A 25,094-nucleotide genomic window follows, 5' to 3' on the forward strand; every position below is an offset into this window, starting at 1 on the left:
TGTTCATACTATTTAAATTTGAATACACTTGATAATACGAATCATTTTACTAAACTTTAAGTCGTTCAATTTCAATTTATGTCCCGGTCTATAATTAGTTATTTTTACAACGCTATTAAATGCCAACTGTTGGTGAATTCCTTATTTATGAGATTCATTAAAAGTATCTCTGGCAAACCACTCTGCTGTCAAAGAGCGCTGCCTGACAGCGACAACCTACCATGATCGTGGAAATTATTAATGCGCAGCCTAGCGTTAAATTCGATTGGATACTGGTTAAGGGGGTGTGGCAGTTAGATTATATACTGCTTGCTCATTGGCTCGGACGCCTGTCAATCTGAGGAGACCGAGTCTGGTCGTCTAAGGTAGTCTGAGTGGAGAAAGTAATGAAGATGGAAGGAGCTGATGTTGATGAATTATTGAGGAGATTTATGGAGTAGCGAAGTGATAGCTGTTTATTCGTCTCGTCGGAAGGAAAGAGGACAGCGATACCAGGGAATTGACAGATAGCATGCCAGTAAGTAAACTGTAACTTCCCCGGTGTACTTGGTGTCGCGCCTTAGCCAAGCTAGCTAACTAGCAAGCTAATCTGTAAGCAACCGAAGTGACAGCTCGAAGTCATTCAGCAACCCGACATAGAGAGTGTGTGACGGCGAGGGATTAATTTACAGTCTCTGGCTGATACTGGTTAACAAATACACTGCATTATATAATGGGAAAGCTAATGAGCTACCAGTTCCCCGAGACAGACTTTCACGTTGCTTGAAAGCAGGCTGTGTTACCAGTTGTCATTGAGACACACTAGCTGGTTAGCAGTGTCTCAGCACAGGTTTATTCAGTATTAGGTAAATAATGTGAAATTAAACAGCGCTTTTTAACACGTTTAGCTATCGAGGCAACCATTTTGCTATTGTAGTAAAACAATATAGAGACAGACTTTGAACCCGAGTTCTGTCATACCTGTGAGTGTGTGTGGCTGCGCGCTGGTGTGTGTGTGTGTGTGTGTGGTCTTTCAGGACCTTGGCAAGATACTTGTTAAGATTCCTCAGGTGATTCCTGTGTGTGCGCGCGCCAGTCTGGCAGACGGGAATGTTAGATAATGCGTCGTTAGGATTTTTCTAATAGCGATCATGTGATGCAGCTTTCCTCCGTCGCACTGAGCCAGTTCAGGGGTTTCCTGTCTTGAGTCTGAAGCCTGACAGTCCTGCTTTATGACACGAGTTCCTTCACTTTTGTGCTGCTCTCAAAAGGGGAAAAAATGTCCCTCCCAAAGACTTCTAGTTGTGTGCTAGTTGTGTTATTCTTAAATTAGACACTGGTAGCAGTTTAAATCATAGGTAGTCCTTTGCTTTCCATGCAGTATATGTGGGTGTAAGTGTCTTCTGTCATTAGGGAGAGGCTTGACCTCCAGTAATAGATGGTTTGCTGGGTTGGTGATTGTGCACTGTTGAAGTGGTGTCCTTAGGGTCAGCGTGTGTGTGTGTGTGTTCACGCGTAAAAACTATGAGCAGGCTTGTTACTGTGCAGCATCCATTGCTGCCAGTGTCTCAGCGCCTCTTAATGCTTTTTGACAGAGAAGCCCGCCAGGTCATCGAACAAGAAGATGGTGTGCGATCTGCTGTCATCCAGCATCACAGCTAGTCACCCATGCCTGCGGTTTCTATGAAATATCCTGTAAATTCAGTGAAGAAAAACAGTTACAATCCCTTCCCTTTTTGTTAATGTCTGCATCAACTTCTGCATACTTTAATGGATGCTTATGTTTCCGGAAAAAGTTCATTTCCGATGCATAGATACCAGTAGATGTGGCATATTTTTACCCCCATGAAGAATCCAGCAAATCAAATTAATTATCTCCACCTAAAGTAATATTTAATCGTGAAACCTCGGGCTGAACATTAAGTGATCATTAGAAAGTTATTTTACTCTGCAAGAAGACAAATGGAGAGGAGGGAGGGCAGATAAAAGGCAGCGTTAAAATTGAAACATCAGTGATGTTAATCACTGGTCTCTTCGGGCTCACTTGACGCAGGGAGACGGGGAATTGGAGGGGAGGGAGAGAGAAGGAACGAAGATGCATCACTGGCTTAGAGGCAACGGAGAAAAGAGCGTAGGCTGCTATAAGAGGATTCCTCCCTGTCAGATCTCTCTATCTCTCTCCCTCAGCAGCAAAAACCACACACACACTCGCGCAAACCACAGACTCTGTTGTCATGTCCGCTTAGCTACAGGCAGTCCTCGGCTGTATTTCTGTGTGTGCACGAATGCGAGAGAAAACAGAAGCAGAAAAAGCAGAACCTCAAAGCTACAAGCAACCAGCTATTGAAGAAGACCCGGGGGGAGCAAGGTGGGTGGGGATGATGCAACAGGGTTAACAGCAGGCCAAGATATTCCAAATAAAGACGACACAGCATGAGAAAGATGTGATGTAAACTGAAAAGAGATGTCAAAACAAAATGATAAAGTTACAGGAATGGATCGCTCGTAGCGCGGCCGCTGGTCAAGCCGTAAGCTCTGGGTTTGTTGGAAGCTCTGCCCTTTATTACCACGATTACATAACCCTGCCTTCACCTTTACTTGGACATCCAACAGCTTCTCAAAATAGTTCCTTAATGGCTTTTGCTTTCATTCAGGTTGAAAAAAGCTCACGTGTTCAGACAGATGACAGCTGACCTAGTTTGGAGACTTTTCAGTGAAGGCATATTGTTACATTTCCTGGTTATGACTTCGCTTTAATAGTTTAGTGGTGGTTCGGGTGTGTCCGTACAAGAGTTGAGTCAGCGCAGCACACTTCAGCCAGTTTGAGCCATTTTTTTTGCTATTTGATCCAGCTTACATCTCCTCATCTCCCTCCCTGTAGCTTTAATTCGTCAATGTGTGTGTCTTTACAATCATCGGCCTAACCAGTTGTTTGTGTGGTTTGTCTTGAACCCTGTACCACAGGAAAAAGCAGCTGGGGCAGCTTTAAAAACCCACCCACTTTGTCTTTTCTCTCCGCTTCCTTTCTACCGTCCATTCAAGCCTTCAACCTTATTGGCTCACTCACTTCCTGAAAGGTTCCAAAGCATATGTGTAATAGGAACTGTGGCAATCAGCAGGCAGGGATATGAATGCGTGTGGGTGTCCCTTTAATTCATTCTCACTTGGACTCGCTTCAAATCTCTCTGCGCCGGGTTTCCCCAGACAGGTATGCTCTCACTCCAACACTTTTTGTTCTGATCGCGCCGATTGCCTCCTGCTTCTCTGTTAATCCATGAGAAGGCGTTTGTGTGTTTGTGTGGCGAGTTTTTTCCTGAGGTGCTGTTGCTCTGTCAGGACATGCGAGCACACTTACAACAAGGATTAGGAATGTAAACTCAAAGGAGACCTGTTTGTGTTGGGAGGAGGAGTCAGAAATAAGCTCATTTAGACCGCCAGTCCAGCGTGTTGCGTTGCGTGTGTGTGTGTGTGAGCGAGTCTGAGACGGAGACGTGGGTGTGATTACAGAAAGAACGAGCTGTCAACTTTGGCTATTTCTCAGGAACAGGTTTTGTCAAAACAGACATGAATACACACACTTGTACACACACACACACACCCTTGTGCAATGCATGACACATTCTCTGTCACTCTTCTGCAAGTCGCTGGCTCCGTCGGTGCTTGAAAATCTGACTAAGCCACAGCTAGGTTGCTAATCACGTTGGTTAGATCCATTTCTTAAGCTTGTTTACATCACAAAGAGGTGTGTGTTTCAGTGTCTGGGAGGTTGCCGGGGGCAGCACAGATTGAAACTTAATGAACTCTCCTCTTTTATTGACCCCTCTGTCTCGCTCCTCTTTAGTTACCCATTCCTTAGGTGTTCATACTTTCCTTATATCCCTCTTCGCTCTGACTGTACATCCATTTATCTCCCCCTCTATTCATCAAGCTATTGATCTCAGCCCTGCTCATCCGTCTGCACTGCCTCTCCGTCCATCTCCTCATTTATCATGCAGCTACTTGTTCATCACTTCACTGGTTTGCTACTTATTCTTGTCAGGCCTGCTCAGCCACTTATCCTTAACACTGGTTTATTCATGTGCGTGCGTGCGTGTGCGTGTGATTGTGCTGCACAGAAGAAGCTCACCAGCTGCTGCATCATTTGTTGTGTGTCCCTTGTGTATATTGATTTCTGTCATGATCCGTGGGTCCATAATGACATAGAGATGGCGAACAGTTAGGAAGTCTAAGATGGAAGACAATCATCTGCCTAATAACATAATTACGCTCCATCGTGTACTCCCAGGGCAATTTGTGCGTCTATTTTCCTCCACCGGTTGCTGGTGCATGTTTGGTACCGCTGTCTCTTGAGGTTTTAATGCAGTTTTGGATTTAATTATCGCTGTTTTTGCGGGTAAGTAACCCAAATTATGGATTTATAGTCCATTTATCTCAACTGAAATGATCTATTCATTAAGTAGAAAGGCTGTCCCAGTGTGATATTTTGCTGCTTTTCATGCTGTATTCTAAAACAGTTTTACAATTTACTGTTACGAATTCATGGTCGACAAAGCAGCCAGATTATTGTCAATGAAAATAATTGTTATTGCCAGCCTTCCACATTATATACACAATATTATATCTGCTAGCTGAACAAAATATAAATCTTCATACTTTATTGAATTACATTGAAAAGGCTAGAAGAACTACACTTTGCAATGCATGGTGAGGAGGATAGATGGCCGTTAGTAAGATCTGTTCTTGCCGTAGCGAGGACTGAAAATTTCTTTAATTAATCTTTAGGTTGAAAACTGAACTGTCGGTCATAAAGATGCCTTTTTTTTTTTTTACTACTATCTGTCTTGGTTTCCGTTTGGGAAGGAGTCAAATGAACTCAGCGGCCACTTCATTAGGTACACCTGAAAAATCTAATGGAATCTAATACACCAGCTCAGCCTGTTAATTCGATGATATTTCAGCGTCATGGTCATAACTGGTGGTGGGGCTGTACTGAGCTGCATTACACTCAGAGGTGTTTCTAATACTGTGGCCCCCTCATTTATGTAAATAGGGAGGACAAAACATTAGAGACGCATCTCAATATAATTTAGTTAAGTCCAACACCACCTTTAACGATGGCCTCAGTAATAAACATAATTTAATTTACACACGTCTGATTCTCAACAAAACAAAAGTGAACAAAAACTCAACTTCAGCAGAATCCATGGCAGTGCTGTTGTATTGAATTGTTTGTACAGGTGTACCTAATGAAGTGGCCGGTGAGTGTATATCACATACAACAGCAGGCAGCTGCTGCTTTGAGACTAAACTTATCTTTTTCTGATGATGCAGATGATGTGCCCCAGATGTTGACATGTTAAAAGTAACTCTGCAATGGGAGAGAGCACGTCCTCGTGCAGGTCTGACTCATCCACGCTCTAATCTCAGCCTTTTCCTTTTGTCGTTTATTGAACTCGCCATTAAAGCGCACATGCCGGCTTTAGATATCGCTCTCCTCCTCGTAGCCGTCACGATGAAAGAACAGAAAAACAGACTGCCACAAAGGACTAATTTCTCCAAATGGAGGCTATTCTGCTTTATAATCCTTCCCCATTTCATGAGTCACCGGCTCCCCTCCCCCCTCGTCGTTCCTGTCATGGTACGGTCCATAAATAGACACCTGGCTGCCATGGAGGGACCAAGCACCAGAATAATGCAGAATAAAGCATGCGGATGTGTGAACGGCAGATTAGGGAGCAGGGAAGAAGGGGAGAGAGAATGATGTGTGGGAGGGTGAGTGGAGGGACAGAGGGAGCAAGAGCTGAGAGAGTGTTTGTAAATAAACATTATCTGGATTTCTGGAAGTTTTTTAATGTTATAGTTTAAAGTCAGGTCTGTGAAACTTCTGAATCTATAATCTTTTCTTTCAAAGTACTTCCAGCATATGTTTGAAATAATTTCTTATCACAGCTGAAAGATTAATACTTTCTAAGAAGAGATAATGTTGGAAGTGGAAGAGGTTTTAAGAGGTGGGATTATGCCACCTTTATCTCATATTCACGCACATGTTTCTGCATGACAAGTGTGCACATAGAAGGACTTCTTCCTCCCTCCTCCTTTTCCTCAGCGTCTGTTACCAGACTTACCAAACATGGACTTTGTTTCTGCATTCAACAGCCTATTTAGCCATGTGCTTATAATTTCAGAGTGCAGGCACGACATGCTCCGCAGGGAAAACAGGCTTCTAGTGAAAAACAGGCAATTCGTCGGAGACGCATGGAGACCCGGGAGCCATCCTCCTCGGCTGAAAGCATGTCAGTGATTGTCTCTGGTCTCGTAAATGTCTATCAGAAGACGAGGACTGCATTATCAGTATTGTTCTTTGTTTCAATTCACTGATTATTGTTTGATCTTAGAAATGTATAAATCACATCCCATCACAGTTCACCAGAGTGCCAAAGAGTTTACATATAATGAAACAAGGGAAAGCGTTTGATAAGCTTGAAGGCAAGCCGTGCAAGTGTCTCTTGAGCTGGCAGTGTTGGTCAGTCCACCACTTCTTTTCCAGACAAGTGTTGGAAAATGTCGACCAAGGTAGCATGTGACGACGTCCAGGGTGAAACATTTAGATGAGATCTGTTTTTTAGATTTCCAGACACCGCAACACTTCCTGTGATGAAATCAGATAAAGGTGACCCAAGTCTGTCTACTGCTCAGACGCTCTCTGCTTTGGTGTTACAATGTCAGAGGGCTTTGTGGTCTCTGACTGTTCGCCATTGCTGATGGATGACGGCATAACCCTGAGTCCTCACTGATTTTCTCAACAACTATTCAATGTATTGCGGAGTCTGAGAGGATAATAAGGCATGCACGGCTAAGCCCCTTTCCCACTGGTCAAAAAACCCACTAACACCCGGCTTTTTTGCTCAGTGGGAAAGGTTCCAATCGGCATTCAGACCCGGGTGAAAAGACTCTGCAGTAGACCCGGGTAATTATCACCTCGGCTCCGATCGGCAATGATGGGAACACAAAACCTACGTCGACACGCTAATCTCCGCCCCCCTTCCGGCGCGATGCTATGCTCCAGCGGTAACTTCTGCGACTCATCTGCATCTAAGCTGCAAATTCCGCCCGTCTCCATCCAAGCAGCGCTCGAACATCGTTCCAAATTTGTCGGCGCCGAGTTTGATAAACAGACTGAATGAGTAATAGATACAATAAAGACCTAACCACCGTAACATCTTCACTGTTTACTAACCCTGTCTCCGGCGCGTTTGGACGTCAGACGGTGACGCAGCAGAAAAGAGACAGACAGGAGGATACTTCACTGGCAATGGGAAAAGAGACAGTCGGCATTTACGAGCGGGTCTTCCCGGGTCTGAAAAACCTGCGTCAATGCGCTAATTTTGGTGGGAAAGAGGTATTACGTGCCGTTATATTGATGAGGCCTGGGAGGTTAAATCGGCCTTCCTCCAAACAGAGAGTATGGCAGCCAGACACACAGCTGACAACCTCATGGCTACACTAATTGCTGCGGCGGAGACCTGGGGACTCGCTGGGAGAGTGTCTGCATGGGTCTTTTATCCAATCCAAAAAGTACATTTTAATCTTGCCAGTTAACCAGTTATTAACCGTTAATAGTAGGGATGCACGATATTGGACTTATATCATATCTGATATCATGCCGACTCTTATTGTGGTAGCCCACTGGCAGATGCAGAAATAACATAATACAGTGCTTTTTTAAAAGGTAGACATTCACTGGACAGAATAAAAAAACTACATAAGCTTAGGTACAAAATGCCAGATTTATTTGTATTTTCTTTGAAATAAAACTGTAATATTCATACAACTTAGACAAGCTTGGGTGATGCTTTCCCTGAGACAATCCTGACAAAAGCCACAACCTGGGCGAATGTTTCCTGTTGCACAGAACAAATACATAAAATGAAATCAACCTTGCTGTCCGTTTTGGAAACTGAAAAACTGCCGTACTGCAACTTCTTCAGGCTTGCAGAAGAGGCGTGATGCAGGCAGTGCGCGCGCACACTCGCGCTGAGTTAATGCCGTAACATTACGTCAAGCTTTTATAGGGAATTATTGAGCATTTAGGGATAATTAAAGCCGATATGTCATTTTCAAGCCATTATCTGCAGATACTGATAACGTGCTGATAATGTTGTGTACCCCTAGTTAAGAGTGTCGGTTAACCAGTCAAAAAAGAATTCTTAATGCACATCCGCATCCGCTATACTTTACAAGTGCTAATAAGTGCAAGTTATCGGTATCGGCCGATATTGGCTTAAAAATGAACTATCGGATATCGGCCAACATGCCGATATAATTAACCGATAAAATAATGGGCTGCTGCATACTTGATTAAATGCCGACCTCGGTGCAATGTCCCCGGCACGAAGAAGACCTGCGCGGTGCAGCGTGATGACGTCACGTGTGTCTACCTGCAGCATGAGAGAGTTAGAAGCCAAAATGTCCGTGGTGTGGAAGTTTTTCAAAGTGTCCGAACTAGAAAGCAAAACTGCTATTTGCAATGACTGCTCAGCTTTGGTGATGCGAGGAGGAGCCAAGGCAAAGTCTTTCAACACTACAAACTTGATTAACCATCTCAAGACCCGTCACCCCGACCGTTGTAACAAACGTGATAAGAGCATCACCATTATACTGTACGCTAATTCCAATACAGAAGAGAGTTGATGATCTCTGCAATTAGGTGTGCGGGAAAAAAATATCGGTATCGGAAATCGGCTTAATGAGTTGTAAAATATCGGCATATCGGATATCGGCAAAAAATCCAATATTGTGCATCCCTAGTAAATATCCAGGTACCAGCAGCATCACCATACTTGAACCAGACTGGACATATTGCTCAGACATATTAGCTGGGTCTATCTTTCACTTTCTTCCTTCTGCTGTCGAACAGCAGAGTCAGATAGGAACCAGCAGATGAGACACGGAGGTGATTAAAAAGACACTGAGAACAAACGAGTGATTTCCAGGGCAGGAGAAGAGAGGGTTCAGTAGAGAGGAAGCTGCCTTTGTACAACTTGAGTGCCGGGAGAAGGAGAGAGAGGTAAAGATGCAGACGGTTTAAGTGATGTGATGGATAGCAAAGGATATCAGAAATAACAAACTGTGATGGGAGCAGAGATAGTGAGAGCAGACCATTCATTTCATCATGAGTAAATGTAAGGCAGGTAAGAGCCTCTCTTTCTATCTCTCTCCTGTTTTAACAGAAACTGTGCAGCCTGTTCAACAAGCATTTCAATTCAGAGGTGCCACTTCTCTACGGTGAAGCCGGCCAGCTTTCTCTCTGTGTGGGTGATTTATTTATTTATTTATTTTTTTCTCGATTTGCGCGCCTCAGTTGAGGTGAGGTTAGGTACATGCTGCAGAGGTGTGTGTCTGGAAAGGAATAAGAGGGAAAGGGAGACGTATGCTTCTTTGGAGTATTGAATCTACGCCTGGAGCGTGTACAGTCACTGTTCACCACTGCCGTGACATTGTTTGCTGTGTGTAACAGAACATTTATAGCAGGATACCACGTAACACAAAGGCTGGCAAACATGAAAGAAACAAGCTGTGATTGCTTGTGTGCGCTTTGTATTTGCTGTGTGTCAATAATAACGCTGATTCCTTTCTCTCTCAGGTAGAGGTGACTCCACTGCAGATGAGGGAACATGTTGGCTATGGACCAAGGAGTGGTGGAGGAATGGCTGTCAGAATTTAAGGTACTGCTGCACTCAAAAAGCAATATTAAAAAGCCATGGTCAGTCTGCAGCACCTTCTCTGCTGCTGTTGATTATTGGCAACATTTCTTCCAACACACGTAAACAAACACTCTCTCTGAAGTGCCTGTTGCCAGAAAATTGCATGCTCCTACTCACACATGAGCACTCACCACCTGATACGTGACTGCCACCGAAGCCGAGGCTCGGCGAGGGGTGATATTAAAGGAGCAAATTAGATTTTCCTGTGCGAGCGCACGAGGACCAACCTGTCGTCCCCTCTCTTTGAAACTGACTTACAAATGTAACCAGATCAATGCAGTCTGCCTGCGCGTACAGCAGCAAAACAGAGTAGATCATGTCGCTTATACTCACCTTATTAATTCTCATTTATTCACCTGTAACCACAATATGACTTCACGGTGCCCTGACTTGGTGTGAAACAGTGAGCCGCAAGTGTCGACTCTAAACGGATCATATTTAGACTACATCAACAAATGTTCGGCTAACTTGTCTTGCTGTGTGTTTATTTTTAGACCGTTGGTAAGTTAGTAATGGTGTGTGTGTGTGTTTCAGACCCTCCCTGACAGCGCTGTGTCCAACTACGCCGCCACACTAAGAGACAAAGGTGCCCTGGTCCCCGCACTCTACAAGGTCATCCGAGAGAACTACAGCGATGTATGTACTTAAACCATCTTTATCATAACTACACGACCACACAAGATATGACCATTATTTTGAGGAGCGCTTTGACATGTTTCTAGTCCCACAATTTAGTATATCTTAGAGTTATTTTAATACCGATACCAGTATCGGTGTCCGCCTCTAATACTGCCTTCAAGGCGGTGTCAGGTATGCCAGTCAATGCACTGATACCATAACCAATAAGCCCCCCTCGTCCCAGACAAATCAACAGGTTTGAGGCAATGACTGTATATACAGATGGACGACGCATCTCCATCTGCTCCCATTGTATGATATTGAAGCCAAAATAGCCCCCATGACGGGCGCCGCCATCTGGTGATGGTGACGTCATTTTGAACCAGGCTGCACAGTAGAGATCGGCAGGTGGAGCCACCATAGCCACTTCCGCTTACCAAAACACACATTTGAAAAAACAGATTCTGAAAGTCATCGCATTAAACAGCAGAACAGCTTCTTGTGTTGTTGACGTTCACAGATATGGAAACTTCACTGACTGTAGTGATTGTTTTAGTTACGTCTCCTCTCATCGTTCCTCCTCTACTCTGCTAATCAGGAACAGATCGACTGCAGGAGACGTATTTGTAAACAGAGCTGTCAATCATCATTTTGACAGCATCAAATAACTAATTAAAAATAAACTTGTCAGAAAATTGAACACTTGGACGTAAATCAGCATGATAATAACTAACTATAATGACAGAAACCATGTTTGAGAAACATGTATCTGGTGTGTGCAAACTCATAGTTTGACTCATGTCCCATCTGTTAACATGGAGGAGGCGGGCTTTATGACCTATACTGCAGCCAGCCAGCAGGGGGCGATAGAGATGTTTTGGCTTCACTTTTAGGGAGCTGTCATGTCATCCATCTTCTTCTACATCCTATGGTTTGGGGTTAATTATCTTGTGATAAAAATCAATAACAGCGTGGTGCCAGCAAAGAGTGTAATGTTCAGCAATCAGTGTTTTTCCACCAATAAGATGCATATTCTTTTGTCACACTAGTACAGGAGAGGTACTTGCAATTGGCTGATACTCAGGTCTAGGTATTGGAATCAGTATTGCAACTGGTGTCAGAACACATAACTGATGAAGCCCATATGCAAAATGTGTCACAATAGCAGTGCCAGTTGTAAACTAACCCTGTACACATGTTTGTTTTTGGCTTCCTGTCCCCCTGCAGTTGCTGGAGCCAGTGTGTCACCAGTTGTTTGAGTTTTACCGGAGCGGTGAGCCACAGCTGCAGCGTTTCACGCTACAGTTCCTGCCAGAGCTCCTGTGGAGCCTCCTGTCCGTCAGCGCAGCCAGAGACCCGCACACCTCCGGCTGCATCGAGGCCCTGCTGCTGGGCATTTACAACCTGGTAGGGGGGAGGAGGAGGAGGAAGGCGGTGGTTGTGGAGTGTGTGTGCATGTTTAATTTTTCATACCACATTCTTATGTCACAGCCGATCTGTTTTCACTCGTTATCAGCGGCTGCTCTTTTTAAAAACAAAAGTCTGGAGTCATGCGTTTGTGATATTACTTCATGCCCTTTCCGCCCTGTTAGAAAAGCTATATACGGTCTGTCAGAGGAAATATGGGTTAGAAACAGAAACAGTTATTGGTGGGTAACACCTGACAAATATCCTCACACATCCCGCAGAGAGATGCCAACAATAGTAAAGTGTGTCGACTCTTGTTTTCATCTCTTTTGGCTCCTGATGTTCCGTCTATCAGTGAAGTGCAGCGTCCTCTAACTTCCTCTTTGAATAACAGAATAGGTCAACTGTCGCTCAACACACTCGCTGGCTCCCATTAATCTATTTGACATTAACTTGCACAGAGGGGACACCAAAACCCCGGGGTTTGTGTGTGTGTGTGTGTGTGTGTGTGTGTGTGTGTGTGTGTGTGTGTCTGTCTATGTGTGTGTGTGTTTACACGATATACACACAAATACCCAAACAGACATTCCCCAGCAGGCTGAGTAGGGAAACAGGCGTCGAGGTCCACTCAAAAACACCCACACATTACTGATGAGTGTGCTTGAAGAGATAAGGTTTGTTTTTTTCTCGCCCACAGAAACGTTTTCTCATTGTCTTTCTGTGTTTCTGTCTCGCAGGAAATAGTTGATAAAGATGGACAAAGTAAAGTGTTATCTTTTACCGTCCCTTCCCTCTCCAAACCGTCGGTGTACCACGAGGTGAGGAACGCACACAAATCATTTTATTTGTATTTTATTTAGCTTCTGTTTCAAAACCTCGTCTTTTATCTTTCCACCTCCAGCCTTCAGCCATCGGCTCCATGGCCCTCACAGAAGGAGCTTTAGCCAATCACGGGCTGAGCAGGGTGGTGTACAGCGGGCCACACCTCCAGAGAGAGAACTTCACAGCACAGAACAGGTACGAGGCGTCATGGGGAACTGCAAACAACAGCTAGAGACCAAAACAGAACAAACATGAAGGAGGATGAACGTAAGAGAAACACTGTAGTTGACATGAACTGTGTGACATCTCGCCAAGGTGACCTTTTAAAATCCCTCTAGTTTACGTGTCTCCTCTCCTCAGACTTTCTCAGTGATACAGAGTTTATCTGCAGCCAGGGCTAATCATTTTATGCATGCTACACTAGCTGCTGTTATGGCCCATGGCGGTTGGCTTTGCTTTGTTGTTGTTGTCCCTATTAGGGTTTCCTAAATTACTGTAACGAGGCCACAGTGCAGCACACTCTGAATGCTGTGTCTGTCTGAGTTTAATGTCCCCAGCTGTATTCAGTGCTCTTCTTTTATATACTGTTTCAGACTGAATGAAAAGAATCATTCGTGTCTAACTAATGCCTGGGCCACACTAGAAGATTTTTCAGATCTTAACAGATGTTGAAAATGTGAGAGACTCCACGCATGACGATATATAATCATAGATTTAAACAGCACACGCACTCATTCACCAACAATACGACTCTCAACACTGGAAATCCCGCAAAATCTCCCGTGGTCAAACGAGACTTTAAAGTAAACGAACATGGCAGGAAGAATCGCCGATGACAGTTTTTGGACTTTTTACTGAAAATTCAGGAAGAAAAAAAGAAACTGTGGATGAAGCGGTGGAGACGGCGTGACCATGGGCTGTACATGTTACTTTATGCTCCCCGTTTGCTTTTGTTGTCATGGCTGCGGTTGTTGTGCTTCCTTCTTCAGTCAGCTTGCTTCTCCATTGGCTATCGTTTTGTTCCACGTGACAATCCACGTGCGTGCTCGGCTGTCATCGGGGTTCCCCCCACACAACAGGATATCAGATCGTAAATCTTGAACCTGTTTAATATTTACGATCTACTGTGAAATGTTGTTCAAAGCATTTCTGAGGGACACATTGAAATGAGATTAATTGCAGTCTTCTTTTCTATAATTAGGTTGGAAGTGTAACCGTGTCTGAGGTTTACTGCTCTCATATGTTCATATTTAGTTTTGTATGTCATGTAATAATGTGGTTTGACGTCAGGCGGGCTAATTCGACGGTATGTTTGTGCTGTTTAGATTTGAGGTGCTGACCTTCTTGTTGCTGTGCTACAACGCCGCTTTGAGCTACATGACGTCCACCTCCCTCCAGTCCCTCTGCCAGCTCAGCTCCAGGTACAACATACGCCTACACACACACACACACAGACACAGACATATCAGAACAGCTCATAGGTAACTTTGCCATGAGGACTTTATACACATGCACGCTTAATATTTCCTATGTGACCTTTGTGTCATTTTCTGGATTACAAGTGTTTCTCAGCAGGCTACTTACTCACACACACACACGCGCACGCACAAACAAACAAACACAATATTTTGCGAGCATTACTTATCTGATCCTCTTATAGACTTTGCTGCCATGGAGAGCCAAGATACCACTATTGCTACAGCTATGAAAACACACCCTAGCTCAGTGATTTTGGTAAGCTGCCAACTTCAGTTGAGCGTTGCTCTGATAAGCACGGAGCGAAAGAGAAGTTATCAGCTTTGATTTCCCTGTGGACAGTTTGCTGTGTGTGTGAAACAGCTCCTATAGCTACTAAAGCACAGGTGCTCCCTGTTCAAGCTGAATCCTCTCTGTTGCTAGTCACACGTGTTTAATTAAATAATTAACTACAGTTTATGCTCTGACATTAAACAGTCCTTTTAAATAATTGGGGTAATGTTGTAAACTATTAATAAATCATAATGTAGCGTGCATTGTGCAACCAAATTGCCTTAATGGAACTGCAGCTGAGTGGCTCAGTGGAGTGTTTTGCCTGATTAAAGCTTCCCTGTTTTCACTTAAAAAAAAAGCTCTTCTTTTGTGTTTTTAATGGTTATCCTCCAGGGTTTGTATATGCGGGTATCCACGGCAACAGATACGGCGCTACAAAGGCATAAGCAGCCGGCTCACGGTCACGTCGGAGTTCCTGGTTCAGCTCATCACAGGGATTCACTACAGCTTGTAAGTGCACACGCATGTCGCACAATCAGCAACAGCTGATTACACTCAATGATCCCCGTTTCATGTCTTATTTCTCTAAGCGTATTTACTGTCAAACATTTTTTAAGAGGTTATATCTATATGAATGTTGTTATTGGGGCTGGGCGATATGGGAAAAAATATGATTAATGATCACGTTAAATATCAGTGTCTTTCCAACACATCTGTGGATGCAGCATGCCCAGGGGCTACTGCTAACGTTAGCTGGGCTTATTTACGTTAGCCTGCTTTTTACCTGCTGAGGTCTCTTTCCCTTAAAACAGCAGATCCGGTCATTTAAAACACTGAGCAAAATAGTTGAAGGCCATGTCTACACGTACACGGGTACACTTCTAAAAAATGTTCTCTTTTCTCTGTGATGAAGCCTGTGCAAAACCTCACACAGGAGTTGTCTCAGTGATGCACACCTTCACTGCATCCTGAGAGTGTCGACAGGTCAGCCCCTAACCCCAAACATAAATTAACCTGTGGCATAATAAATGGCTGTAAGAGCCACTTAAGAGTGCACTTAAATATATGTTTGCCTCTTGTACCTTTTCCTGTAATCACAAGGTGTTTTCACCAGATTTATCACAATTAAAATATTCTTATTTTGCTTGATGTTGTGAATGAAAAACAGCCAGAAAACTATATTTTTTCTATATATTTCTGTTTTTGATGCCTGTGATAAAACTTTTTTAATTGGAAATGGCTCAGTGAAAAACTGCTGATAGAGAGGGAGACGTAAACAAAGGGATGATACTGATGTGTATTTTAAATTAAACAGTTTCTGTTTTTATAATTTGTCTTAAAGTCTCACATGGTCAATCTAAGTCTGTTGTTCATAAATGTCGACTTCGACCCAGTTTTTAACTTCGGCCCCCTCTGAGTTTGACACCCCTGGTTTAAGGTCTAAAATTAGAGTCTCTCCGCAGCTCTTCTGCGCACACAGGATGTCTGTGAGGGGGCTTCTAACCAAGCTGGAGCTAATACCCATGTAATTGAATAATGATATTAACATAATGGTCAATAATTTGCTCATCATTTGAAGATAACAGAAATCTAATTGTACCGTTGCTTTCCTGTCCCTTGGTTTCACTCCCCTCGTTACTTTTAACGGAAGACCTCTTCTGCCCCAGCAGATCAGCGGGAAGTGGCAATGTAAACAAGTTCATCCTCAAAATGCAATAGACCTCTTTATCACAACGTAGCCAAAAATACTAACACGTTCCTGCTGTCTCAACCAATATCTGTTGAATATGTGCAGCCTGACTGTCTCGGCTTTAATCTGCTAATGGAGCTGTTAAAGATGCCCTGTGGTGTGTTCTTCAAAAGTCAGTTTACATTGAGTGTTACAAATCTCGAGATGCACAAAAGACCCACTCACAGAAAAACAGCTGCACAGAGAATCTTTAATATGTGTCTTTGACTCATATGCTGTGTGTGCTGACATGTCGGTGTGTTTGTGCCCGTGTGTAGGTGTAACGGGGAGGTCGAAGTGGGATCCAAAGCGCTGGATGACGTCCTGTATCGGGCCCAGCTAGAGCTGTTCCCTGAAGCTCTGTTGGTGGGTGCAATCAGAGTTTTTTTCCTACTAGTATCACTCCCCCCTCCTGTGTGTTTATGTGTGTGTTTTTGGAGCAGAAGTGTGCGTGTGTGTCTGAGAGAGAGAGCATGTGATTTGGACGCACATGCCCGTCTGCGGTTTTGATTCATGCACAGCACACTATGCTGTATTGTGTTGGCCTCTGTGTGTGTCAGCGACTGCAAGCAGTGTAATCCCACTAGATTATTTACATGCTTTCCACTCTGCTCCGCTAAGCTATAATCCTTGAGGCCCGGGGAGTGGAGGATTGGACCTAAGCTCACAGTATTACTACACAAGTCAAGGTGTACTGCTCGACAACAATCAAAACACCACCACCTTAATCAGGACGGCGATGGGATTTTAAAACTCTCTTTAAGATAAAGAAACACATTTGTGGACGCTTGCATTAAACACACACACTCGTCCAACAGGGTTGAAATGCCTGTGTTTGGTTCACTGTGTTTGCAGTGGAGCACACCAGGTGGCTGTTAGCTTAGCATAGCTCTGTGACGCTTCCCTCATGAGGCCAATGAGATGCAGTCTCACAGACAAAAGGCATGTTGTGTTGTGATCGTGATGCCTTCTACCTCGTGTTCACACTCGACTGTTTAACATAATCATTAGTGCCACTTGAGGATTTCCAGTGAGAACAGAGATTATTATGGAAATACTTGTGAAACACAAAGCCTGTTTGTTTTTCTGAACCCACCCCAGTGTGTAACTCAGTTTTATGCTAAGCTTTGAGGTTTATCCCCGTTCACAGATCTGTTAGAAATGGGATTATGATCGGATGTTATTGGTTCGGTCACATGATCTGAACTTCAGTCTGACTTAAGAAGCACTTCTAAGAAGTATCAGAAATACTGCTCAGAGATCGTGTGTGTGTCTGTCCTTGATTGGGTTCAAGAGAGAAACGTCTTTATGTTGCTGTACTTTTGTACACTTTTGTGTTAAGTACAAATTTTTCACTGAAGCAAGTACAGGCAAAACTGGAAACTTGTAACAGTTACAGTTTGACATAACATTTATCTGGTTTATCGCCTTTTGCAAACTTGATGAGCAGGTTAGACCTAAAACAACTATCTCCTGCTTTTATCTGATGTCTGAGACGGTTACCTCCTCAAAAATGTTACCTCACTCGGCGATAGATAGTGACTTAACATTTATTTAAATAAAAATCAACAAGATTATTACTTTAAAGCCCCCCTTCAGTGACAATCCAGTGTTTAACCTTGTAAACATCTCCATGTGGTGTTCTTCATGTGCTACAAGACATATCAGGGACAACATAAGCAGTCATCTCCATGTGCTTTTAAACTGCAGTGCACCAAGGACAGGCTGAACAACATGTTTACAGATTGGCAGGGTTTGTGACGTCACAAACCTAAGGAGCCAATCACGTTAATGGACGGGCTGACGCTATGCGTATCATTATGTGTAACCTATGGCAACCACTTTGGCATTGCGTGACCCAGCTGTAACCGTCATTGTCATTTTTGCAATCTCACTACTGACTGCTAACGTTAACGTTACTACTACTAATGATTACATTTCAAGCTAGCTAAGTTTCAACAAGTTGCCGCTAAACGATGGCAGAGACGCGTTTTGTTTTGTGACGGAGCGGGCAGTTGGTAATGTGTGTAGTGGGCGGGGACTATGGCGATACAGGAATTTTTAATGAGGGAGAAGGAGGAGAGACTTGGGAGGATTTTTACAAGGTAATTCAACATATCAGACACAATTTATTATTTCAAGTAGAGCATTTTATATGTTTTAAAAACACTGGCCTCGAACCACTGCACAATCCCTCTGTCAAACTCTTGTACCTCTTAAGCCGTAACGGTTGTCTGTGTGTGCTTTTCCTCGTCCTCAGGTGGGTAACGCCATCAAGTCATCGCTGCACGGCGCAGCGCTGAAGAGCAACAACAAGGAGGGTGCACGGAGTATCCAGGTGGAGATCACACCCACCTCCTCCAGGATCTCCAGAAATGCTGTCACGTCCCTCTCTATCAGGGGACACCGCTGGAAGAGACACGGTGAGACTCATACACAGGGGGGAAACAGACAATTTAGAGGAAGGGACACAGCAGTGCGAGATCCAGTCACTGAAAAACAAATGAAGCCCAGACAGCCATTTTTTCTTTCAACATTTTGCAATAATATTTGTATCTATTAAGAAAGAATAGTAATGTTTGACCATGCCGAGGTTTAGACGACTTCATTGTTCACTCATCATACCATTTCATGCCCCCAGTCACTGTGTATATACATGTAAGTGTTGTTGCTTGTAAGATAGAAGAGCACCTTTCCTCAGCTAGCGAGGGTTGTCTACCTCCCCTTTCAGAGTCTCCACATTTCAGCCGTGACTTCCTGGATGATCTAAAATGTTGAAAAGCAGTTAATGAGAAACAGATAAATACCTCTTTCCCACCAAAATGAGCGTGTTGACTCACTTATAACTGATTGTCTCTTTTCCCACTGCCAGTGGAGTATACTCCTGTCGGTCTCTTTTCTGCTGGGTGACCGTCTGACGTCACAAATGCACCAGAAACAGGGTTAGATAGTACGCACAAAGAACTTACATTATACTCTTTGGTAAGCAGCATGGAGGCCAGTGAAGACAGTGGTTAGGTCTTTTATTGTATCTATTACTCATTCAGTCTATTTATCAAGCGGCAACAAATTTGGAACGTTGTTCGAGCGCTGCAGATTAGTGTGCCCGGGTTTTGTGTTCCCATAATTGCCCGGGTCTGAATGCTGATTGTAACCTTTCCCATTGAGCAAAAACGCCTGGTGTTAGTGGGTGTTTTTTGACCAGTAGGAAGGAGCTCAAGGCTGCCAGACAGGGAGTGTCAACTGCGCACATGAACCTAATTTCACAGAGACAGGAAGCCAGCGGGCAGATCGTGTATTTAAGTAGAAGGAAGTAGAAATATTGTGTTTTTGTAGTTTTGTCTCCAAGCCAAAGTTGTCTTTCATTAGAGTCAATAATAACAGGCTGCATGTAGTTTGGGAAAGGAGCGTCTCTCTCTTAATTCCAGAGCACAGATCAGACAGGTAAATTACAGCTCTCAGCTCGTTTAATGAGTAGGTTTCATCGCGACCCCAACGCCCCCCTTTTCATCTCCTGCTCATTGGTGCCCGTATCAGAGCTGCTTGTTTATGCGTAAAGCTTTTGTTAAGAGCAGACAATGGAGGAAAGTGATATTAAATATTAACCCATGTGTAGGGGTGCGAGATGACCCGGTGCTGTGTTTGTATTCGTCTCCACGTAGCATGTTTTTGACCACGTGTTATGTTCTGTAACTATGATTTCTGTCTTTTTATTTTTCTGCCATTACATTGATTACCTCTGTGTGTCTTTTGTCCTGCGGTCGTGTGTGCCTGTGCACATGATCGCCTTTTTGTTTTCACGTATGTATGCATGTTACATGTCTGTCTGTCCATCTGTTTGTGTGTGTTTGTACATACATGCCATCCCCCCATGCTCCCGCCCACCAGAGTCCCAGGAGGTGAGTGTAGAAATTGATGCTGCGCAGGGGGGCATGGCCATCCCCGAGATCAGTGTGACAGGCGTGAGCGGCGAGCGAATGGCCAACGGAGACTCCCTGCGGCCGCGCCCTGAGAGCGACGCGTTGGGCTCCGCTTCCGAGGTCAGCCCGGACCCCCGAGGTCACGACTCCGGCACGCGGAGTCAGGAGGTCAGGAGGCAGAAGTCTGTGAGGCGAATGGTGGAGAATGAGGGTTCTGGGTCGGCCTCCACAGGGAGGAGCCAGTACTAAGGTTCCCTCCTTCCCCCCCCTGCCCCGCTCCCGGGGTAACCTAGGTAACCGTGTGTGGGGGCGTGGTCTGAAGAGCTGCATGATGACTTCCCCCTTTACCTTTTTCGTGCTGGGCTCCACCCTTTCTTCGCCTAATTGCACTTTTCCTCTCACCTGTCAATCAAACGTCATTCATTCATTCACTCTCTCCTTGTGGCTAAAGCTTCCTCACCAAGATCTCCTGCTGAGAGTCGTAAAAATCAACTTAACTATTTAAGATCTAACAGAATAACAGATCAGTAACCTAATGAAAAATGCATTGTAATAAAATGTGCTCGGCTGAATCACACAGATGTTGATTGAAATGCTTAAAAGAAGAACATAATCAACAGGTATAAAAGCAGCTTTATGAACATTAACTATGACACACATGCTATAGATCTAAAGCTATCTTGAGCTGCATCTTATTTGGTAAGTGTCAGTGTAAAGCCAGAGGTCAGGTCACTGCTAGCAAAAAGACATGATGACCTTTGCTCATAAAGCCCCCAGATATTATCTCTGTGAGCCGTGCCATTACCAGGAGATTGTGCTCTCACAAGGTTGTTTAGGGGTCTAACTCCTCAGCCTCTTAACGCCTCTACAGGTTACCTCTGGGTTGCACCTGGACACAGATTACTTCCTTCTGAATGGTAGCTAGCAGCTGAGGAAAGATATGCAGGTCTTAAATTAATTAAAGCAAAAGCTGCTGAAAAAACGTCGAGACTTGAATCTGATGTTTACCCATGAACAACAGTCAGGACCTGCCTATCTGTCTGTGAACCAGCTGTTTACAGGTGTTCTGTTACCATGGTAGCATCAAATTATAAGCGTGTATTCGTGCGTCTGTGGGTGGTTGTCCACTCACGCAGGTGGGTGCATGCCTTAAAGACAGCAGGAAAGATGTTAAGGTCCGTGTGTCTGTAGAGATAGTGTACTTAGGTTTTATTGATTCTTCGTTTACCTTCCTCTTCTTTCCCTTCGTGGTCTCTCCCAGGCTTTTGACAATGTCCTCTCCTGCCTTTGGGACAAAAACATGCACTCTGCCAATAAACTGCTGACTGTTGTCTCACAACACTGCTGGTTAACCTAAGCTGTGTGCTTTAATACACAACTCTGTCTGGTGTCAGGTGGTGAGATGTCCCTGTAAGCTGAGGTTACAGTGTGAAGGCGCCACCTGCTGGACAGTGAGATAAGTCATCTGTCATGCAGCCCAACTCGATGCTCAAAGTCACGGGCTCACATAGGGCTCTAAACAAAATAAAACACAATGTATTGGCTTGAAGCTATTTTAGTGTTAATAATTCAATTTTACCAGATGGGCTGGATGACAGATGATGGTGTTTTTTCCTCTTTATGCTCCTGTTTCTCATTCTATCTCCGTGTGTCTCCCTCTGTCTGTCTCACAGACGCAGTGGATCTGGGTTCCCCGGACGAGCTGATGGATATTTCAGAGGTGGATGAAGGGGTGTGGCCGGGCGGGGTGGGGCCCGACATGACCCCTCCCACCATCACTATCAGCAACAGCGTCACCACGTTGAACCTGGGGGCCAAGGCCATGAAGAAGTGTCGCCTCGGCGGGCGCTCCAGCAAGGATAAGGACAAAGAGGGGGGCCCTCTAACAGCGGGCCGGGCCGCCAGCGAGAGCGCAGAGCTGTCCGTTAAACGACTGACGCTCACTTCCAGCCAATCGGTGCCCAAGGCGGGAGCTCTCACCAGCCTGACGCGCACCGCTAGCGCCGTCTTTTCTCGCTCCTTTGAGCAGGTGGCCAGCGGAAACGCCCCTCCCAACAGCAACCACACTCCCTCTGAAGCCGGCCGCTACTCGTGCAGCCTGCAGGAGGACGGGATGGGGTACTTGAGTCCGGCGTCAAACCACACGCAGCGCTCTCCCAGCATCAGCGTGCACCTCGGCGCTGACCTTTGAACCATTTGTGACTCCTGAGTACCTGAACCCTCGATCTGATCCTGTGACCCTGTACCTGTGACCTGGAACTCCAAGCCATGCCAACAAAAACAGACAACAAGCATATGAAAAAAAACACTCCCACTGGTTCCCTCGTCACTCCATTTAAACGTCTTTGATCGTCTGTGGTGCTGCCCTGCTCCAGTCCGACACACAGAGCTCAGCTCCTCCTCCTCCAGCAGAGTCTACTCTAAGCTTGATGAATGTGTGACGTCAGGGTTAGACCACTCCGAGCTTCAGCGATTTGTACTAGTGCACTGTTACGGTGAAGTCGTGCCAGGACAAGACTGTGCTCAGTCGCAGAGCAGCCTGTCGTGAACTGCACTGAAAACTCCTTACTAAAAAACTGTGTGGAAAAGTATTTGGAAAGTATTTTAATTGGCATTTGTTGCCCTGCATGGCTTTTCCATCAGTCCACCCTGACCTTGCCCGGGTTCGTCAGAGGGCAGATGTTGAGTGTGTGTGTGTGTGTGTGTTTGTGCGAGAGCATGCTTGCGTGTGTGGACTGTATACGTGTGTGTACAGTTGTTTTTTAGAATAAAGGCTGCTGATTGATACAGTGAACAAAGGTATGATTCTACAAGTTGAAACAAGAGTTTCTACCACTTTTTTAAAGATAACTGCTCCCTTCCCATAGCAATACGAATCTCTCCTAGTCGGTGTTTTCCATCTTTTGTTTTGTATCCAAACTCAAGTTGGTCACAGCTGTGCTTCTTTAAAGAAAATCTGCATTCTTCCTTTAAATTAATCATGAAAAATGACCACTAAATAATCGAGCAGTATGATTTAAAAATGGTTCTTTATGTTTACAACTGCACAGTATTGTCATCATGATGGAGAAGCAATATTTGTGTCCCTCCTTCGCTCTCGCTCCTCTAGCACTTTCCTGATCTGCTGTGTATCTGATGGCACAAATAAAAAATCCAACCTCTAACAAATGGCGAGGAAGCTTTTGATTATTGGGATGATGCGTGTGGATGATTTGTTTCGTAATGAATATTGCACTCGGAAGATCAAATGAGTTGTGTTTTCAACTTTGGTATTTTCTTATGATGATCAAACGGTTTGACTCTCAGCTATGGTGTTTTCCTGTGATAGATACTGTGTGTGCTTTGTTGCGCCGTACCTTTTTTCTACACGTTTAAAACCACAGAATCCACCAACGTTCACTACGATCAAATAATCTGAAATTAAAATTTGACCAAACTGTATCTGAACTTCTCTGTGTGTTGCGATTTAAGATGTACGGGACAACAAGGCACCTCTCCTCTCCTCTCATCCAGCCACCATTCCAGCTGTTTGTAGTACTTTGGTGATGTGTTTCCTGTGTCCCTTGTTGTTCACATCACGTCACGAGACAGGGTGATACTCTCTTGTACCAAAAAAAAAAAAAGAACTAAACTCTACCCACCTGCTACATTTGATGTCCTGAAATCAAACATTCATGCTGCCCCACCCTCAAGCAAAAATGTGTTCTGTTGTCTGTGTACTAGACCTGTCCAGTGTCCATACAGTAGCTTGGTGGGACAGTAACAATCAAAGTGTTTCTGTATGTGGGTTTACAGAATGTGAATGGTTAAGCTCTTGTTGTACATCACACTGTTGACTGAATATGGTTTATTTTGGCCTTTCTATGATTGACGATAACTCACTGCTACAACTTCTGGAAATAAAGTGTTTCTATATTTCACGTGTGCTGTTGCATTATTCTGTCTCTGCACCGCCAAACATGACGAATATTGATATTATAATATTGAGAAAATGAAATTTTAAAAAAGGGGCTACGTTAGGCAGTGAGTGAAAATGTTGGTGTCAAAGTTGATGTGTTGGAAGCAGGGAAAATGGACAAGTGTAAGGATGTAAGGCTTTGCAAGTACGACTTTAACAAGGGCCAACTTGTGATGGCTAGATGACTGGGTCAGAGCATCTCTAAAGCACTTGTGGGGTGTTCCGGGTCTGCAGTGGTCAGTACCTACCAAGAGTGGTCCGAGGAGAGAATGCTGGTTCTGAAATATAGATAGCTTCTGGGGCTGCTTAGCCGCAGGGGGGTCAGGGTGCATGTGAGCATCAGAACGGGACCATGGAGCAATGGAAGAAGGCGGCCTTGTCTGATCAATCATGTTTTCTTTTACATCATGTGGCTGGGTGTGTGTGACACTTACCTGGGGAAAACATGTCACCAGGTTGCACTAGGGGACAGAAGGCAAGCCGGCGGAGGCAGTGTGATATTTGCCCAATGTTCTGCTGGGAAACCTTGGGTCCTGCCATTCATAAGTATGTTCCTTTGACACATACCACTACCCAAAAATTGGTGCAGACCACCTCTTCATTGAGATGGTATTTCCTAACGGCAGTGGATTTGGCTCATCCTGATAGGTAGAAAATGTCAATTAAAGTTGAGTTTTACCTCTTTAAATATAACCAAAGTAAGTTAGCTCATCCTGACAGGGAGAAAATGTCAATTAAAGTTGAGTACTATCTCTTTAAATGTAAGCAAAAGTAAGGTAGCAGATATTGACAGGGTGGGTAGCTCATATTGACAGGGAGGGTAGCTCAAACTGAATTGTTGTTTGTGTGTTGCTCTGTTTTAACACAGATGTTATCATGTGATTTCACAATTCCCGCGGGAATGTAGTTCTTCCGCGATCTTGTGATCTCACGAATCCAGCTGCTTGGGCCAGCGCTCCGCTCCGCTGCGGACCAGAAACGCCTCCTGTGGGCTCGGGCGCGCACCGTTTGACGGACCAGAACTGTGTGATCAGGGAACGCGGCAGACACGGATATATAGATCCTTTATTGTCATTGCATGTGATACAACGAAACTTTGTTGGAGCAATCCAGTTAGCAGTGTTTGAGATAAATATATAAGAAATACT

At 44.5% G+C, this 25,094-nt stretch overlaps 1 protein-coding gene across 2 annotated transcripts; it reads left to right on the top strand.

The window, feature by feature from the left end:
* Window positions 1-356: 356 nt before the first annotated feature.
* hycc1 (hyccin PI4KA lipid kinase complex subunit 1) lies at window positions 357-23,908 on the top strand. Of its 2 annotated transcripts, XM_069681495.1 has the most exons (12): window positions 357-517; window positions 9,623-9,704; window positions 10,278-10,379; window positions 11,589-11,768; window positions 12,506-12,586; window positions 12,670-12,785; window positions 13,916-14,011; window positions 14,733-14,849; window positions 16,347-16,434; window positions 18,329-18,491; window positions 19,957-20,281; window positions 21,662-21,749. In XM_069681495.1, exons 2-11 carry the CDS (start codon window positions 9,654-9,656, stop codon window positions 20,235-20,237), a joined length of 1,275 nt encoding a protein of 424 aa, XP_069537596.1. In that variant the 5' UTR covers window positions 357-517; window positions 9,623-9,653; the 3' UTR covers window positions 20,238-20,281; window positions 21,662-21,749. The 2 variants fall into 2 exon arrangements, with proteins under 2 accessions (XP_069537596.1, XP_069537595.1); XM_069681494.1 differs by lacking the exon at window positions 19,957-20,281 and having other exon boundaries at window positions 21,662-23,908.
* The last annotated feature ends 1,186 nt before the right edge of the window (window positions 23,909-25,094 follow it).

This window comes from Semicossyphus pulcher, unplaced genomic scaffold (assembly GCF_022749685.1).
Source record: "Semicossyphus pulcher isolate SPU_LCO1_2020_fin unplaced genomic scaffold, fSemPul1.0.p SCAF_5, whole genome shotgun sequence".
Lineage (NCBI taxonomy): Eukaryota > Metazoa > Chordata > Actinopteri > Labriformes > Labridae > Semicossyphus > Semicossyphus pulcher.